Source organism: Aegilops tauschii, chromosome 3 (assembly GCF_002575655.3).
Source record: "Aegilops tauschii subsp. strangulata cultivar AL8/78 chromosome 3, Aet v6.0, whole genome shotgun sequence".
Classification (NCBI taxonomy): domain Eukaryota; kingdom Viridiplantae; phylum Streptophyta; class Magnoliopsida; order Poales; family Poaceae; genus Aegilops; species Aegilops tauschii.
The window spans coordinates 457,457,163-457,476,291 of NC_053037.3; the positions used below are offsets into that span (position 1 = coordinate 457,457,163).

Consider the following 19,129-nt stretch of genomic DNA (forward strand, 5'->3'; position numbering starts at 1 on the left):
CCGTGTGTGCTTTACAAATCTCTATGTCATCTTGTAGATGCAGCTACCACGCGCTACTTGGAGCTATTCCAAATAACTGCTCTACTATACGAATCCGGTTCACTACTCAGAGTCATCCGGATTAGTGTCAAAGTTTGCATCGACGTAACCCTTTACGACGAACCCCCTTTCCACCTCCATAATCAAGAAAATTCCTTAGTCCACTAGATACTAAGGATAAGTTCGACCACTGTCATGTGATCCCTTCCTGGATCACTATTGTACCCCTTGACTAACTCATGGCAAGGCACACTTCAGGTGCGGTACACAGCATAGCATATTGTAGAGCCTACGTCTAAAGCATAGGGGACGACCTTCGTCCTTTCTCTTTCTTCTGCCGTGGTCAGGTCTTGAGTCTTACTCAATACTCACACCTTGTAACACAGCCAAGAACTCCTTCTTTGCTGATCTATTTTGAACTCCTTCAAAATCTTGTCACGGTATGTATTCATTTGAAAGTACTATTAAGCGTTTTTGATCTATCCTTATAGATCTTGATGCTCAATGTTCAAGTAGCTTAATCCAGGTTTTCCATTAAAAACACTTTTCAAATAACCCTGGATGCTTTCTAGAAATTCTACATCATTTCTGATCAACAATATGTCAACAACATATACTCATCAGAAATTCTATAGTGCTCCCACTCACTTCTTTGGAAATACAAGTTTCTCATAAACTTTGTATAAACCCAAAATCTTTGATCATCTCATCAAAGTGTACATTCCAACTCCGAGATGCTTACTCCAATCCTTAGAAGGATTGCTGGAGCTTTGCATACTTGTTAGCATCTTTCAGGATTGACAAAACCTTCTGGTTGTATCACATACAACCTTTCCTCAAGAAAATCGTCGAGGAAACAATGTTTTGACATCCTATCTGCAAGATTTCATAAATAATGCAGTAACTGCTAATATAATTCCAACAGACTCTTAGCATTGCTACGAGTGAGAATATCTCATTGTAGTCAACTCCTTGAACTTGTCGGAAAACATCTTAACGACAAGCCGAGCTTTCTTAATGGTGACACTTACCATCATTGTCTGTCTTCCTTTTAAAATCCATCTGCACCCAATAGCCTTACGACCATCAAGTAGTTCTTCCAAAGTCTATACCTTGTTTTATACATGGATCCTCTCTCGGATTTTATGGCCTCGAGCCATTCGTCGGAATCCAGGCCCACCATCGCTTCTCCATAGCTCGTAGGTTCATTGTTGTCTAGCAACATGACTTCCAAGATAGGATTACGTACCACTCTGAAGTAGTATGCATCCTTATCGACCTACGAGGTTTGGTAGTGACTTGATCCGAAGTTTCATGATCACTATCATAAGCTTCCACTTCAATTGGTGTAGGTGCCACAGGAACAACTTCATGTGCCCTGCTACACACTAGTTGAAGTCATGGTTGAATAACCTCATCAAGTCTCCACCATCCTCCCACTCAATTCTTTTGAGAGAAACTTTTCCTCGAGAAAGGACTCGTTTCTAGAAGCAATTACTTTTGCTTCCAGATCTGAAATAGGAGGTATACCCAACTGTTTTGGGTATTCTATGAAGATGCATTTATCCGCTTTGGGTTCGAGCTTATTAGCCTGCAACTTTTTCACATAAGCATCGCAGCCCCAAACTTTTAAGAAACGACAACTTAGGTTTCTCTAAACGGTGTCGTCTCAACGGAATTGCGTGGTGCCCTATTTAAAGTGAATGCGGTTGTCTCTAATGCCTAACCCATAAACGATAGTGGTAATAGACATCATGGCATGCACCATATCCAATAGGGTGCAGTTATGATGTTCGGACACACCATCACATTGTGGTGTTCCAGGCGGTATTAATTGTGAAGCACTTTCCACAATGTCTTAATTGTGTGCCAAACTCGTAACTCAGATATCTCTATGATCATATCATAGTCATTTTATCCTCTTGTCACGACGATCTTCAACTTCACTCTGAAATTACTTGAACCTTTCAATAATTCAGACTTGTGTTTCATCAAGTAAATACACTCAGCATCTACTCAAATCATCTGTGAAGTAAGAACATAACGATATCCACTGCATGCCTCAGCACTCATTGGACTGCATACATCAAAATGTATTACTTCCAAGAAGTTGCTCTCTTGTTCCATCTTACTGAAAACGAGACCTTTCAGTCATCTTGCCCATGTGGTATGATTTGCATGTCTCAAGTGATTCAAAATCAAGTGAGTCCAAACGATCCATCTGCATGGAGTTTCTTCATGCATATATACCAATGGACATGGTTCGCATGTCTCAATCTTTTCAAAAATGAGTGAGTCCAAAGATCCATCTACATGGAGCTTCTTCATGCGTTCTATACCAATATGACTCAAATGGCAGTGCCAGAAGTATGTGGTACTATCATTACTATTTTTGGCACGAACATGTGTATCACTGCGATCGAGATTCATTTTAGGTGCAAGACCATTGAAGGTAGTATTCAAATAAACAGAGTAACCATTATTCTCCTTAAATGAATAACCGTATTGCGATAAACATAATCCAATCATGTTTATGCTCAACCAAATAACAGTTATTTAGGTTTAACACCAATCTCGATGGTAGAGGGAGCATGCGATGCTTGATCACATCAACCTTGGAAACACTTCCAACACATATCGTCATCTCACCTTTAGCTAGTCTCCGTTTATTCCGCAGCTTTTATTTTGAGTTACTAACACTTAGCAACCGAACCGGTATCTAATACCCTGGTGCTGCTAGGAGTACTAGTAAAGTACACATTCATATAATGTATATCCAATATACTTCTGTCGACCTTGCCTGCCTTCTCATCTACCAAGTATCTAGGGTAGTTCTGCTTCAGTGACCGTTCCCCTCATTACAGAAGCACTTAGTCTCGGGTTTGGGTCCAACCTTGGGATTCTTCACTAGAGCAGCAAATGATTTGCTGTTTCATGAAGTATCCCTTTTGCCCTTGCCCTTCTAGAAACTAGTGGTTTTACTAACCATCAACAATTGATGCTCCTATTTGATTTCTACTTTCGCGGTGTCAAACATTGCGAATAGCTCAAGGATCATCTATCTATCCCTGATATGTTATAGTTCATCACGAAGCTCTAATAGCTTGGTGGCAGTGACTATGGAGAACCATCACTATCTCATCTGGAAGATTAACTCCCACTCGATTTAAGCGATTGTGGTACTCAGACAATCTGAGCACATGCTCAACGATTGAGCTTTTCTCCCTTAGTCTGCAGGCTTAAGAAACTTGTCAGAGGTCTCATACCTCTTGACATGGGCACTAGTCTAAAATCCCAATTTCAGTCTTCGGAACATCTCATATGTTCCGCGACGTTTAAAAAACGTCTTTGGTGCCACAATTCTAAACCGTTAGCATTACGCACTGAACTATCACGTAGTCATCAAAACGTGTATGTCAGATGTTTCGCAACATCTACAGACGACGCTGAGGCTCAGCACACCGAGCGGTGCATTAAGGACATAAGCCTTCTGTGCAGCAATGAGGACAATCCTCAGTTTACGGACCCAGTCCGCATAATTGCTACTATCAACTTTCAACTAAATTTTCTCTAGGAACATATCTTAAACAGTAGAACTAAAGCGTAAGCAATGACATAATTTGCAAAGACCTTTTGACTATGTTCATGAATTAAGTTCATCTGATTATTTAATGAACTCCCACTCAGATAGACATCCCTCTAGTCATCTAAGTGATACATGATCCGAGTCAAACTAGGCCGTGTCCGATCATCACGTGAGACGGACTAGTCATCATCGGTGAACATCTCCATGTTGATCGTATCTACTATACGATTCATGTTCGACCTTTCGGTCTCTTGTGTTCCGAGGCCATGTCTGTACACGCTAGGCTCGTCAAGTCAACCTAAGTGTTTCGCATGTGTTCCGAGGCCATGTCTGTACATGCTAGGCTCGTCAACACCCGTTGTATTCGAACGTTAGAATCTATCACACCCGATCATCACGTGGTGCTTCGAAACAACGAACCTTCGCAACGGTGCACAGTTAGGGGGAACACGTCTCTTGAAATTTTAGTGAGGGATCATCTTATTTATGCTACCGTCGTTCTAAGCAAATAAGATGTAAACATGACAAACATCACATGCAAATCATAAAGTGACATGATATGGCCAATATCATCTTGCGCCTTTTGATCTCCATCTTCGAGGCGCGGCATGATCACCTTCGTCACCGGCATGACACCATGATCTCCATCATCATGATCTCCATCATCGTGTCTTCATGAAGTTGTCTCGCCAACTATTACTTCTACTACTATGGCTAACGGTTAGCAATAAAGTAAAGTAATTACATGGTGTTTTCATTGACACGCAGGTCATACAATAAATTAAGACAACTCCTATGGCTCCTGCCGGTTGTCATACTCATCGACATGCAAGTCGTGATTCCTATTACAAGAACATGATCAATCTCATACATCACATATATCATTCATCACATCCTTTTGGCCATATCACATCACATAGCATACCCAGCAAAAACAAGTTAGACGTCCTCTAATTGTTGTTGCATGTTTTACGTGGCTGCTATGGGTTTCTAGCAAGAACGTTTCTTACCTACGCAAAAGCCACAACGTGATATGCCAATTTCTATTTACCCTTCATAAGGACCCTTTTCATCGAATCCGATCCGACTAAAGTGGGAGAGACAGACACCCGCTAGCCACCTTATGCAACTAGTGCATGTCAGTCGGTGGAACCTGTCTCACGTAAGTGTACGTGTAAGGTCGGTCCGGGCCGCTTCATCCCACGATGCCGCTGAATCAAGATAAGACTAGTAACGGCAAGTAAATTGACAAAATCGACGCCCACAACTACTTTGTGTTCTACTCGTGCATAGAAACTACGCATAGACCTAGCTCATGATGCCACTTTGGGGAACGTAGCAGAAATTCAAAATTTTCTACGCATCACCAAGATCAATCTATGGAGTAATCTAGCAACGAGGGGAAGGGGAGTGCATCTACATACCCTTGTAGATCGTGATGCGGAAGCGTTGCAAGAACGCGGATGAAGGAGTCGTACTCGTAGCGATTCAGATCGCGGTTGATTCCGATCTAAGCGCCGAACCACGGCGCCTCCGCGTTCAACACACGTGCAGCCCGGTGACGTCTCCCACGCCTTGATCCAGCAAGGAGAGAGGGAGAGGTTGGGGAAGACTCCATCCAGCAGCAGCACAACGGCGTGGTGGTGATGGAGGAGCGTGGCAATCCTGCAGGGCTTCGCCAAGCACCGCGGGAGATGAGGAGGACATGGAAGAGGGAGAGGGCTGCGCCAGAACTTCGGTGCGGCAGCCCTCCCACCCCCCACATATATATAGGGGCAAGGGAGAGGGGGGCCGGCCCCCTCAGATCCAATCTGAGGAGGGGGCGGCGGCCAGGGGGATTGCCTTGCCCCCCAAGGCAAGGGGGCGCCTCCCCTTAGGGTTCCCCCAAACCCCCAGGCGCATGGGCCCTGGGAGGGAAGGCGCCCAGCCCACTAAGGGGCTGGTCCCTCTCCACATACAGCCCATAGGGCCCTTCGGGGCTGGTGGCCCCTCCCGGTGGACCCCCGGAACCCTCCGGTGGTGCCGGTACATTACCGGTGACGCCCGAAACTCTTCCGGTGGCCAAAACGGGACTTCCCATATATAAATCTTTACCTCCGGACCATTCCGGAACTCCTCGTGACGTCCGGGATCTCATCCGGGACTCCGAACAACATTCGGTAACCACGTATATCTATTCCCTATAACCCTAGCGTCATCGAACCTTAAGTGTGTAGACCCTACGGGTTCGGGAACCATGCAGACATGACCGAGACGTTCTCCGGCCAATAACCAACAGCGGGATCTGGATACCCATGTTGGCTCCCACATGTTCCACGATGATCTCATCGGATGAACCACGATGTCGGGGATTCAATCAATCCCGTATACAATTCCCTTTGTCTACCGGTATGGTACTTGCCCGAGATTCGATCGTCGGTATCCCGATACCTTGTTCAATCTCGTTACCGGCAAGTCTCTTTACTCGTTCCGTAACACATCATCCCGTGATCAACTCCTTGGTCACATTGTGCACATTATGACGATGTCCTACTGAGTGGGCCCAGAGATACCTCTCCGTTTACACAGAGTGACAAATCCCAGTCTCGATTCATGCCAACCCAACAGACACTTTTGGAGATACCTGTAGTGCACCTTTATGGCCACCCAGTTATGTTGTGACGTTTGGTACACCCAAAGCATTTCTACGATATCCGGGAGTTGCACAATCTCATGGTCTAAGGAAATGATACTTGACACTAGAAAAGCTCTTAGCAAACGAACTACACGATCTTGTGCTAGGCTTAGGATTGGGTCTTGTCCATCACATCATTCTCCTAATGATGTGATCCCGTTATCAACGACATCCAATGTCCATGGTCAGGAAACCGTAACCATCTATTGATAAACGAGCTAGTCAACTAGAGGCTTACTAGGGACATGGTGTTGTCTATGTATCCACACATGTATCTGAGTTTCCTATGAATACAATTTTAGCATGGATAATAAATGATTATCATGAACAAGGAAATATAATAATAACCATTTTATTATTGCCTCTAGGGCATATTTCCAACAATGTAAACCGACAGTACAAATTCAATATCACAGTGGTTATATGTGAGATATTATGACCCGCCCTGCGGTAAACCGCCAAAGGATCTTGTGATCTACTTGTGTGCAGGATAAGACTACATTTGGGTGGTTACCCGCCCTGGCTTTTAACGTTAAGTCGCTAGGGCATATGTTGTTTAAACTCTGTGCAGGATTTACAGAGCTATGACTTACATAAATGATTAAGTTCAAGCCCATCATCAAAGACTGAAATTGGTGTCTCAAAAGGGTTATCAATTCTTGATTTTCTCAAAGGCTATAAGCCGCCGGGTTATAAAAATTCCGGCTTACAATGGAGGCGTATTAAATCGCCATCGGCCAAGAGCTGCCGGGTATTTAAACTCCGGGTTGACTTATCAACAGATGAGGTATTCAAAGTCGCTTTGGCGCAATGGCTATTATTTTATCAATGGATATGATTTATTCTACAATGGAAAGAATAGTCCCGAGTCGCTGCAGGCTTACGACCCGGCACTTGGGGGCTACATTATTTAAATTGAGATCACATCAAATATGCAAGTCCCATATCACTGCCAGCATGCACCATGGCACTTGGGGGCTAATGTAAAGACATTTTTTGCTCAACTTATTGAAGACCCGACTCATCACATTCTAAATGAGCCGGCCCTTGGGGCTACCAATTGCTCCTGTCAAAAATTCAAGGTACACAAGCCTTAATCCATTATATTGAAAGATCCACTACTCAGTTGGTAGAGTACAAAGCTCTTAACCTTGTGGACGTGGGTTCAAACCCCATGGTGGAGATTACATCATATGATGTTATTATCAATGAATAATATACAAAGTCCCGGCTCGGTAATATCTTACTGACCCGGCCCTTGGGGGCTACACGTTGCTGGTCAAGTTTACATGATCATATTTACAAAGTCCCTGCTCATTATTGCATAATGACCCGGCCCTTGGGGGCTACACTGGTTCAAGTTTTTATGAGCATAAGGCAATTACAAGTCCCAGGTTGCTGCAAGCATGACAACCCGGCACTTGGGGGCTACATATATGGAATATTCAGTTTATAACTAATGATTAAGATGAATAACCCGGATTTCTTCAAGGTTGCATCACTAATATTGAAGCAAGTCTTAAGTTATCACTATGTTCTCCTCTTAAGACTTGGGGGCTACAGGTGATATGCATATAGGGGAGAAAAAATCTTCAAATTCTCAGTTTGGAGCAGACCAAATTGACCCGGTGTTTGCAACAAGCATGACCCGGTGTCACCAATAATAATGACCCGGCGTCGGCAACAGTTATGACCCGGTGTTATCAATATTTACAAGACGGTAATTTTGGCAATTATAACTAGCCAGCCTCTACATCTTTAAACTGGCGGATCACCAGATGAATCTTGAGTCTAAGATGTTTATTAAGCCGGAGTTTTGGAAACCGACTCAAATGGATTATTTCGTATAATATTTCTTTATAAGAGCCAATGTCAGCAAATGGATTATGAAGCTGGCCTATTGACCCGGATATTCTAGGAGAAAATGTCAAGGACTTAAGGTTGATCAGGTGCCGGCTTACAAGAATATTTAACCCGGAGCACAACCTGTCAAATTTGTTCTTCAGTTATTTTGCAGGATCAGTTTAACATGGATAAATCCAAATTAAACTGGGGGCTAATGTCGGGGATATACCCCGCGGTATGACCCGGCCGGAAGTATGACCCGGCCGGACTTGGCATTTCACCGATGACCCGGCCGGACTCATGGGTCTGGCGGCTCATTGGTCAAACAGCTCATGGACCAGACGACTCACTGGAGACCCGGCGGGCGGATCAGACGGACGCCACGGACCAAGGCCCAGCAGGCTGGCTTATACTCCGGTGGGCCAGCTTAAGATGAAAGGTGTGAGGATTATTTCCTTTACAAGGAAGCAAGACCCGGTCTTGTATTCAACTTATAAAGAAAGATAGACTAGTCCTAATCCTACTAGGACTCCGCATGTAACCCGCCCCTCTAACTTATATAAGGAGGGGCAGGGCACCTCAAGAGGGACAAGTAACAAGAAACAATCTCTAGGGCTAGACACCGAGAGCCGGTTCCCGGCGACTCTCCCGTGATCATAATGACACCTAGCCTCAAACAGCATGTAGGGTTGTTACCGGATGATGTTTCCCGGGGCCCAAAGCTGTCTAAATCCTTGTCTTGTGTTGCGTCTCTCGATTCCGCTCAACCCCTCTCAAGCTACCACATAGATGCGTTGACCTCGCGACTAAGTCCTGACACTAAGGACATCTGCCGTGACAATTCCACGACACCGTCCATGTTGACGACATTTTGGTAGGCGCGGCATCACGGGCGGCACCTGTCTTCTCCCACTTGTTTTCCATGACTTGGCGGTTGTCCTTTAGCATGGTGGCTTTTTCATTCTCCACGACAACATCGTCCTCTTCATTGTCCAACCAATTGATTGGTTGGAGCTTGAGCCATCATTCCTCTTCTTGCCGGACTTGAGGTCGACCACAACTTGGTTCCACTTCGGCTTGCCATTTAATATGACCCAACAATGGCTAAAAACAAATGGCTTCTTCTCCACCTTGTGATACAAAGTGGCCGCCACCGCCGTCTAGCAAACAACATATGTATGAACACGAGAATGAAAACACAAGAAGCATACGCAATGGACGACAAGATGAGGCAATCGAGCTTACTTGAGTTGCGACTCCCATCCCACTTTGAGGGCGTTTGGTCACTTGTGAGTAGTAGCCGACGTACTTGTTCACTTTCCCTTGAATGACCCCCAACGATGTTGGAGAGATGTCACATTGCGAGTGGTCACGATTGGATGCGGCTCCACATACTCCTTTTGCTCATGATACTTCTTCCAAATCTTCGTCCAATAGGTGTTCCCCTTTTACTCGGTGCCGCATATTGGATCCATCGTTGTGGCCAACCAAGCTTTGACCAACAAGATGTCCTCAAATCTTGAGAATGCCGGACCTCTTGCCTTCGGCGTCTTGGTCTTCTTCTTCTTCTTTCTCGGATTGGGATCGGATGTTGTCCCAACTTCAAATGCGGTGGTGGCCTCCAATTCATACTCCATTTTGGTCAGATCTTCATTGCATTGATCATGTTCGACAAAAACGCCTCCGACATGATTATAGTTTACAAGCATTGGTCATGAGCGAAATGAACTAGTGGTCTATGCTAAAATCTGATCAGACAAGAGCAAAGAAAACACACTGAGTCTTGTTCGGTCATTCCGTCGAACATGTCGAGGGCAGCCTGGGCACTGCCGGAGCCCGTGCTCATCCGCGCCCGAACGAGCTGCGGTGAGTCACACACATCGACCGCCGGCATCTGCGTGGTCGCAAGCTCTCCGGAATGGCCCAGCCGGCGGTCGGATCATCGTCTGTCCCAACGGGGTCGGACATAGTAATCCCCATAGGCGTTCGGAGGGAAGGGGTGCGGGGATCCGGGCGCGGCGGAGGAGACAACTGCTCCACCACGTATGAACCTCCCTGCGACACCGCTGCCTCCCTCTCTCACTGGCTGCGTCGCCGCAACTTGCGGGCGACGTTCTCCGCCTTCCAAGTCGTCGTAGACGAAATCACGCCGCTGACGGACGAGGCGGACTGCGTCTCCATCGCGGCGGTGTGGGTCGGGCTGGACGACATCTCCGACGGTGGATCGAGACCGGCGAGGGTCCGGGCGCAGGAATGGTTGGAGCGCGGCGGGAGGAGGAGGAAGGGTTTGATGGATTTGGTGCAATTTAGGATGGGGTCGGGCTATCGGGTCCGACGTGGCGGGCGTGCCCGGGTGCCCCCATATCCGCCCCATATTTGGGCTGGATATGGGGGGTGCCGGTTAGCCCGGGCGTTTGAGAGCCGTTTGAGAGGCCCGTCTAGGTCAGAAAATTGTGACCGGGCAGTGACCGGTCGGCCCGCCCGGGCGTATGAACGGGTTTGAGAGGCCTGTTTGTAGATGCTCTAAGTGATTAGTAATTAGCTTGAATCAATTAGAGAAGTACCAACAGATGGGAGAAACATTCTGCGCAAAGCGTTTGTAAGAGTATCTTTAATATCCTGACTGATGAATAGATTAAAAATTTCTATTGAAAAAAGGTATCTCTAATATCCATCAAAACAGAAAACCTAAATGTCTACAAGACACATCTAGATATGTCCACGAACAACGGATGAGGGTGGCCATCCAACGCTATACAGTAAATTTCGTTCTTTTTTATCATGTATTCGAAATACTTAAAATAAGTAAGATAACCTTCGTCATAGTAATGCGGAGCAAATATTCCAAAGCAACAATAATTCAAACATGGAGTTTTGCAATAAAATACTTAATATTTGAATTTGACTTATTTGAACATATTGTTTAGTCCCTCCCTCGAATCGCCCACAAATGCTCAATCAGATCATTCCGAAGTTGCTCATGAGTTTCTCGATTATGAATCTTGATGCATTTGGATAAATTTCTCGAACGTCGCTGAATTCTACTCAGGAAGTTCGATAGGATCACCCATTTGCTAAAATTTCAAACCGTGGCATACTCCTCGCCCTCATCCTCCACAATCATGTTGTGCATGATCACACACGCCATCATCACCTCACACAATGTCTCTGGGTCGCATGTTTTCTACGTCCCCGAACAACTGCAAAACAGGTTTGGAGCACTCTAAATGCCCTCTCGACATCTTTTCTCGCTCCTTCTTCTCCATTGCTAGTGCATGGAATTCAGGGATTCGGCCATACCTGGCCACCTTCTTGCTTCCGACAGTGCCATGAGTCGTGCGGTGTCTTGGTTCTTACAAGTACTCCGCTCCAAACACCTTGACCACCGTAGTAGAAAACCACCGTGGCTTCAGGACATGTGGTTTCGGACATCCAGAGGTACTTGTTCGACGAATCGATGGTCGTGCCTTAGGCAAGCATCCTCAAGGCAGCTATTACCTTCCGGTAACCAGAGAATCCATTTTTTCCAACGACATCCTTCTTCAGGATAAAATAGTCATTGTATGCCGAGCACCGTTGTAGAGGCGATTGAACACGGTTCGGCTCATCCGGAACCAACAACAGAAAAAGGACTCGAATTGCACATCGGGGACAAAGTAGTCAGCCATCAACATCATATGCCGATGCGCCATCTTTCAATTCAACACTCAATGCCCCTTAATTGATCCCTTGAAATTGAGAACATGCCACTCCACACGTTGGGCATCATAGGGAACTGAGTGCTTCATCATCGTTTCATCCTCATATTCGTCCTCATCTGACGATGATGAATCCATGAACTTGGCATAGAAGTATTCCGAGGCCGAATTTATAGTGTTTGCTTCAAAGTAAACAACAAAAAAGTCAATAAATTGGCTATGGCATTTGGCAGTGTCGAGTGAGGTTTTCAACATGGTCGGAAATGTGCAAGTGCAGAGGTACCTGCGCGACGGCCGGACCAAGGGTGGAAGGGAGGTGTAGGCAAGTCGGCTTGCACCCAGGTGGAGAGGCGGAGGTCCAGTAAGGCCTGGGTGGCGGAAGGGTAGTACAGCGGCGACGACTGTCTCGAATCACGCCGGTATACAACAAGGACGGAGGAACGGGGTGAGAAAAGCGGGACTCCGGGTGAGTTTTTTGTGTGGGTGGGGGTGTCGGAGTCCGACGTGGCGGCTATCCGGACGCCCGCAAACCTTCTCAAGATTTGTTTCTAGCGTTCAAATTTGCTTCTAGTTTGCAAAAATTCAAACATACGAACGGGTGTTGAAGGGCTTAAAGTGTCCGGACATTTATGGGTGGTTCAATGCACGTGGTTGGATGCCCTGGTCTGTACCACTCCCAGGATCCAAGTAGCACTTGGCAGTGGGAAAGTCGCCTTCTGAATTCTTCAGGGAGAGGGGGAGCGCTCGCAGGCAGGACCGGGTCCCCTACTACTCTTCGCTTTCAACGCCAGTGCACCAACCGTATGAATTCACTCGTTGCTCTAACGCGCCCGTCAACGTGGGTTTGGAAGCAGCGATCCGCGCTCCGGCTCCGGCCCATTCCTTTCCTAAACGTGTGGCGTGGCCTCCTCTTAATTGGCATCGTCGAGAATTGTCATCCTCACATCTCTTCTCCCCGCTGGCTGCTTCCTCGCTCGCTGTCACGGGAGCTGGAGGGAGACTTTTCTGCTGCTTCGCTTCCTCGCTCGGTCGTCCGGCACCTACTGGTTGCTTGCTTGCTTTGGGATCCGCGTTGGAGAACAGAAAATCAAATACCCCGAGCGATTTTATCTTTGCTCTGCCGGTGGGAGATCGGGCCGTAGAGACGAGGAATCCGATACTGAGAATTTGGCTGGCATCGATCGAGGTAAACCCACTATCAGTTCTTGGTCCTGCCCATGAATTCTCGCCCTGTTCTTGCCGACTAGGGTATGTTGGATAACAGAGGACGCGATCATGTAGAATTCTCGATGCATATGGTCTCTCCAACCCTAGCTGCCCACTGATTCCACATGCCAGATGCTTTGCAGTGGTGGAGGACTAATTTGAGAGACGAATCCCCAATCCAACACGGAGGAGGGCATTGCTATTTGTTAACCCAACTCGTTTCCTGCAGCTACTGAGAAGAGGAGGCCGGAGACGACGGGGGCCATGGAGAGCGAGCAGGTGAAGCGGCGGTTCGGGCGGTGCCCCTACTGCCGCGCCATGATCTACCAGGACCCGCAGGCCGTCATCTACTACTGCAGCAAGTGCCGCACGCCCATCCGAGGCAAGAACCCGGAGCCCACGGACGACACCGAGTACTCGCTCGCGCAGCTCGAGATCCTCTCCTTCGACACCATGTCCACCTACTCCGACGAGACGGATCCGCCCAATGGCGGAGACCTGGAGCCCAGCAGCCGGGACAACGGGGTCGCGTCCTCCTCGTCCGCGTACCGGCCCTACAGCGCGATCAGGACCGGTCCAAGGAGCGGCGATCTGGGCCGGCACGACGAAGCGGATCAGGTTCGGCGAAGCGGGTCGCCGCTGCACAGTCGCGTGAGCGAGCTCCGGCCGGCGTCGCGGAGGACCAGGCGGCCGGCGAGTGCTGACCTCGACGCGCCCAAGGACGGGGGCGGGGAGTTCGACGTGCCGCGGACGAGGTCGGCCTCGTCCTACGGCCGCCGGGCGTCGCCGCTGAGCTCGCAGGAACTGGACGCCGCGATGGCCTTGGCGGGGGATGGACCGGCCGCTGGTGTGGCTGCGAGATCGCCGCTGGCTGACCCGGGGTTCCAGCAGAACCTCCTGCACGCTCTCGAGAACCTCCGGAAGCTCATCGTCGCCGTCGAGGAGCCGCTCAGGCTCGACGCGCCCCGGCTCGCTCCCGGCGTGCCTCCCAAGAGCGCGTCTGGCAGCAACAGCGCCCCTCAGAAAGTCACGCGGCGCGACTCCCGCATCCTGCGCCGCCTCGAGTCGCAGCTCGCCCAGGCATTGCCGGTCACCGACAGCGGCCGGCGCATCGGCAAGCCCACCACCTCCTCGTCATTGTCTTCGTGGATGTCGGCGTCGGCGTCGGCATTGGCACCGGTGTCGGCACCGGCATCGGCATCGAGCAGCCGGCGCGGTGCGTCGGCGAGGCACCTAATCTGCCGCCCGGTGATGGGCGGCACGCCGTTCGTCCTCTGCGACAAGTGCGAGGAGATACTGCTGCTACCGGCCGGCCTATCTGTAGACAAATTCGCCAGGCTGCAGTGCGGCGGCTGCGACGAAATGCTCGAGGTGACGCTGCCGGCGAGGGGCGGCGGCTCGACGACGGACCGGCCGAGGAAGATATTCTCCGCGCCGCAGCCAGCTGGTTTTGGCGCCGACGACGCGGAGGAGCAGAACACGCGTGCAACTGCGAGGAGCCGTTTGAGCGGCGAGCAGCTACGGCAGGGCCCCGACCATGGGCTACTCCACCACGTGCTCGGCTACAGCTCGGTGAGCTCGGTTCTCCGGAGCCGTCGGTACGACGACGAGGACAGCTGAGCAAACATTTGCCTTCCGCTTCTCCTGGCGCGTAAAGATGCAATTGAATTGTGGATATTTACAACCATTCTTCATTTTTTTGTTATTGTGTAAGAGATCTGATTCTTTTGGGCGATGAGAAGGATGAGTAGTTTTTCTCTCTTCTTTTTTGGAAGCTAGGATGAATAGTTATTTGATTCATCAAAATACTGCTATTTTAGTGTACATACTACTAAATCAAACTTGAAAAGTTATATGAGATTTGTTTCTATACACGGTGTGGAGATTACAAATTATCCCCTTTTAGGTACTCCCTCTACAAACAAATGCAGAACGTTTTAGAGCAATAAGGGCTAATTCTTTTGGGCGGCTTTAAAAAATAAGTTGTCTCTCTTCAGCTTAAAAAATAGGGAAGTGCTACGTGTCGGCCGGCGGATCTTTTTAAAGATCCACCGTCTCGCGAGCCGTCCGATATAAGATGCTCAACATACTATCCCATTTCGCAACAAGAGTGTTGTTCCAGAAACAACGGTGACTATTGCAACAAAGAGCTTTGTTTCAGGAACATCAGTGACGATTGCAAAAAGAGCTTTATTTCAGAAACATTGATGACGTTGTCAAAAGCATCTCTGTGTATGGTTCCTCTTTGCAACAAGAGCATTGTTTCAGAAACACAGCTTACTATCGCAACAAGAGCTTTGTTAAGAAAACATGCTCTGCTGAAGGAGCACCGTGAGCCGCTGCCGTTGCAGGTCCTTGCTATGACGCTCGCCGTCAACCCCATCGGACCTCGCCGAGACGAGCCCCCGCCGCTCCCGGGCGTCCCCACCTCCGACCCGCGGCTCATCCTCATCGAATCCGACAAGATCCGGCTGGAATCCTCGCCATCGTCGCCTTCCTAGCCGCATGTGTCGCCACCCCTCGCGGCTCCCGGACGTCCCTGCCTCCTGCCCGCGCCCCATCCTCGTCGGATCCGATGAGATTCCCCGCCTCCATAGCCCTCCAGCCGCAAGTCACCGCCGCTGCAAAAAAGGGCCAGGGAGTTGCAAATTCTCCTTTCCGAAACAACTGCTCAGTTGCAGAAACGGTGTGTACACAGAGGTGGGAGTGGGGTTGCTCTCGGCCGTCTGATCAACTGACGATCTGACGGACGGACCGCACGATCCGCTGGTTGAAGGTAAGCTTTTCCCTAAAAAATAAGCCGTCCTCTAAATTCGTTGAGACTTCTAAATTAGTTATCCATAACTAGTTTAGAAGCCTCAATGAATAAGAGACACAGCTGGGAGGAGGCGGCTTATTTCTTAAGTTGCCCGAAGAACTGGCCCTACATAATACCCCCTCTGTAAAGAAATATAAAAGCGTTTGACTGCTTTTGTAACTAAATATATAACAGTCTACTACCTTTGTAACTAAATATAAGACATCTTTGGCTCTGGGGTGCAAATGCTCCTAATGAATAATAAATTCAAAATAAATAGCAAATAAAATTTTAAAATTCTGATCTTTTTTAGATGTTCTTGCTAGGTAACAAGCGTGCTTGACAATTTTCATGCGAAACGGGATGACGGTGCTTCGTCGGTGAAAAAGACAAAATAAGTGTAACATTTGAAGGTAACATTTGTCGTTCGACTTTGTTTTTTTCACTTATCAAAATACTTAAGCTTTCCTCCAAAAAACTTGCAGGTAGCATTTTGGTGTGACAACGGACACATTTATTTTTTAAAAAATTTGACATTTGCAAAAAACATTTTTGACAGGCAGGAGTGTTGGGGAACGTAGTAATTTCAAATTTTTTCCTACGCACACGCAAGATCATGGTGATGCATAGCAACGAGAGGGGAGAGTGTTGTCCACGTACCCTCGTAGACCGAAAGCGGAAGCGTTAGCACAACACGGTTGATGTAGTCATACGTCTTCACGATCCGACCGATCAAGTACCGAACGCACAACACCTCCGAGTTCAGCACACGTTCAGCCCGATGACGTCCCTCGAACTCCGATCCAGCCGAGTGTTGAGGGAGAGTTTCGTCAGCACGACGGCGTGGTGACGATGATGATGTTCTACCGACGCAGGGCTTCGCCTAAGCACCGCTACAGTATTATCGAGGTGGACTATGGTGGAGGGGGGCACCACACACGGCTAAAATATCAAATCAATTGTTGTGTCTCTGGGGTGCCCCATGCCCCCGTATATAAAGGAGCAGGGGGGAGAGGCGGCCGACCAGGAGGAGGCGCGCCAGGAGTGTGGGGAGTCCTACTAGGTCTCCCAAGTCCTAGTAGGATTCCCCTTTCCTTTCCGGAGTAGGAGAGAAGGAAAGAGGGGGAGAGGGAGAAGGAAAAGGGGGCTGCACCCCTTGTCCAATTCGAAGCAGAGGGGGGGCGCGCGCCTCCTTCCTTTTGGCCTCTCTCCTCTATTCCCGTATGGCCCAATAAGGCCCAATACTTCTCCCGGTGAATTCCCGTAACTCCCCGGTACTCCAAAAAATACCCGAATCACTCGGAACCTTTCTGATGTCCGAATATAGTCGTCCAATATATCAATCTTTACGTCTCGACCATTTCGAGACTCCTCGTCATGTCCCCGATCTCATCCGGGACTCCGAACAACCTTCGGTACATCAAATCACATAACTCAAAATACAAATCGTCATCGAACTTTAAGCGTGCGGACCCTACGGGTTCGAGAACTATGTAGACATGCCCGAGACACGTCTCCGGTCAATAACCAATAGCGGAACCTGGATGCTTATATTGGCTCCTACATACTCTACGAAGATCTTTATCGGTCAAACCGCATAACAACATACGTTGTTCCCTTTGTCATCGGTATGTTACTTGCCCGAGATTCGATCGTCGGTATCTCAATACCTAGTTCAATCTCGTTACCAGAAAGTCTATTTACTCGTTCCGTAATACATCATCTCGCAACTAACTTCATTAGTTACAATGCTTGCAAGGCTTATAGTGATGTGCATTACCGAGTGGGCCCAGAGATACCTCTCCGATAATCGGAGTGACAAATCCTAATCTCGAAATACGCCAACCCAACAAGTACCTTCGGAGACACCTGTAGAGCACCTTTATAATCACCCAGTTACGTTGTGACGTTTGGTAGCACACAAAGTGTTCCTCCGGTAAACGGGAGTTGCATAATCTCATAGTCATAGGAACATGTATAAGTCATGAAGAAAGCAATAGCAACATACTAAACGATCAAGTGCTAAGCTAACGGAATGGGTCAAGTCAATCACATCATTCTCCTAATGATGTGATCCCGTTAATCAAATGACAACTCATGTCTATGGCTAGGAAACTTAACCATCTTTGATTCAATGGGCTAGTCAAGTAGAGGCATACTAGTGACACTCTTTTTGTCTATGTATTCCCACATGTATCAAGTTTCCGGTTAATACAATTCTAGCATGAATAATAAATGACATAAGGAAATAAATAATAACTTCATTATTGCCTCTAGGGCATATTTCCTTGAGTCTCCCACTTGCACTAGAGTCAATAATCTAGTTCACATCGCCATGTGATTTAACACCAATAGTTCACATCACCATGTGATTTACACCCATAGTTCACATCGTCATGTGACCAACACCCAAAGGGTTTACTAGAGTCAATAATCTAGTTCACATCGCTATGTGATTAACACCCAAAGAGTACTAAGGTGTGATCATGTTTTGCTTGTGAGAGAAGTTTAGTCAACGGGTCTGCCACATTCAGAGCCGTATGTATTTTGCAAATATTCTATGTCTACAATACTCTGCACGGAGCTACTCTAGCTAATTGCTCCCACTTTCAATATGTATCCAGATCGAGACTCAGAGTCATCCAGATCGGTGTCAAAGCTTGCATTGACGTAACTTTTTACGACGAACTCTTTATCACCTCCACAATCGAGAAATATTTCCTTATTCCACTAAGGATAATTTTGACCGCTGTTCAGTGATCTACTCCTAGATCACTATTGTACTCCCTTGCCAAACTCAGTGTAGGGTATACAATAGATCTGGTACACAGCATGGCATACTTTCTAGAACCTATGGATGAGGCATAGGGAATGACTTTCATTCTTTTTCTATCTTCTGCCGTGGTCGGGCTTTGAGTCTTACTCAAATTTCACACCTTGTAACACAGGCAAGAACTCTTTCTTTGACTGTTGCATTTTGAACCACTTCAAAATCTTGTCAAGGTATGTACATATTGAAAAAACTTATCAAGCGTCTTGATCTATCTCTATAGATCTTGATGTTCAATAGGTAAGCAGCTTCACCGAAGTCTTTCTTTGAAAAACTCCTTTCAAATACTCCTTTATGCTTTCCAGAAAATTCTACATTATTTCCGATCAACAATATGTCATTCACATATATTTATCAGAAATGCTGTAGTGCTCCCACTCACTTTCTTGTAAATACAGGCTTCTCCAAAAGTCTGTATAAAACCATATGCTTTGATCACACTATCAAAGCGTTT

The 19,129-nt window shown here is 47.5% G+C and overlaps 1 protein-coding gene across 1 annotated transcript; it reads left to right on the forward strand.

Annotated features, from left to right (window-relative positions):
* The first annotated feature begins 12,677 nt into the window (after window positions 1-12,677).
* LOC109771716 (uncharacterized) lies at window positions 12,678-14,920 on the forward strand. The gene is made up of 2 exons (XM_020330411.4): window positions 12,678-13,028; window positions 13,278-14,920. Exon 2 carries the CDS (start codon window positions 13,313-13,315, stop codon window positions 14,666-14,668), a length of 1,356 nt encoding a protein of 451 aa, XP_020186000.1. The 5' UTR covers window positions 12,678-13,028; window positions 13,278-13,312; the 3' UTR covers window positions 14,669-14,920.
* Window positions 14,921-19,129: the final 4,209 nt, after the last annotated feature.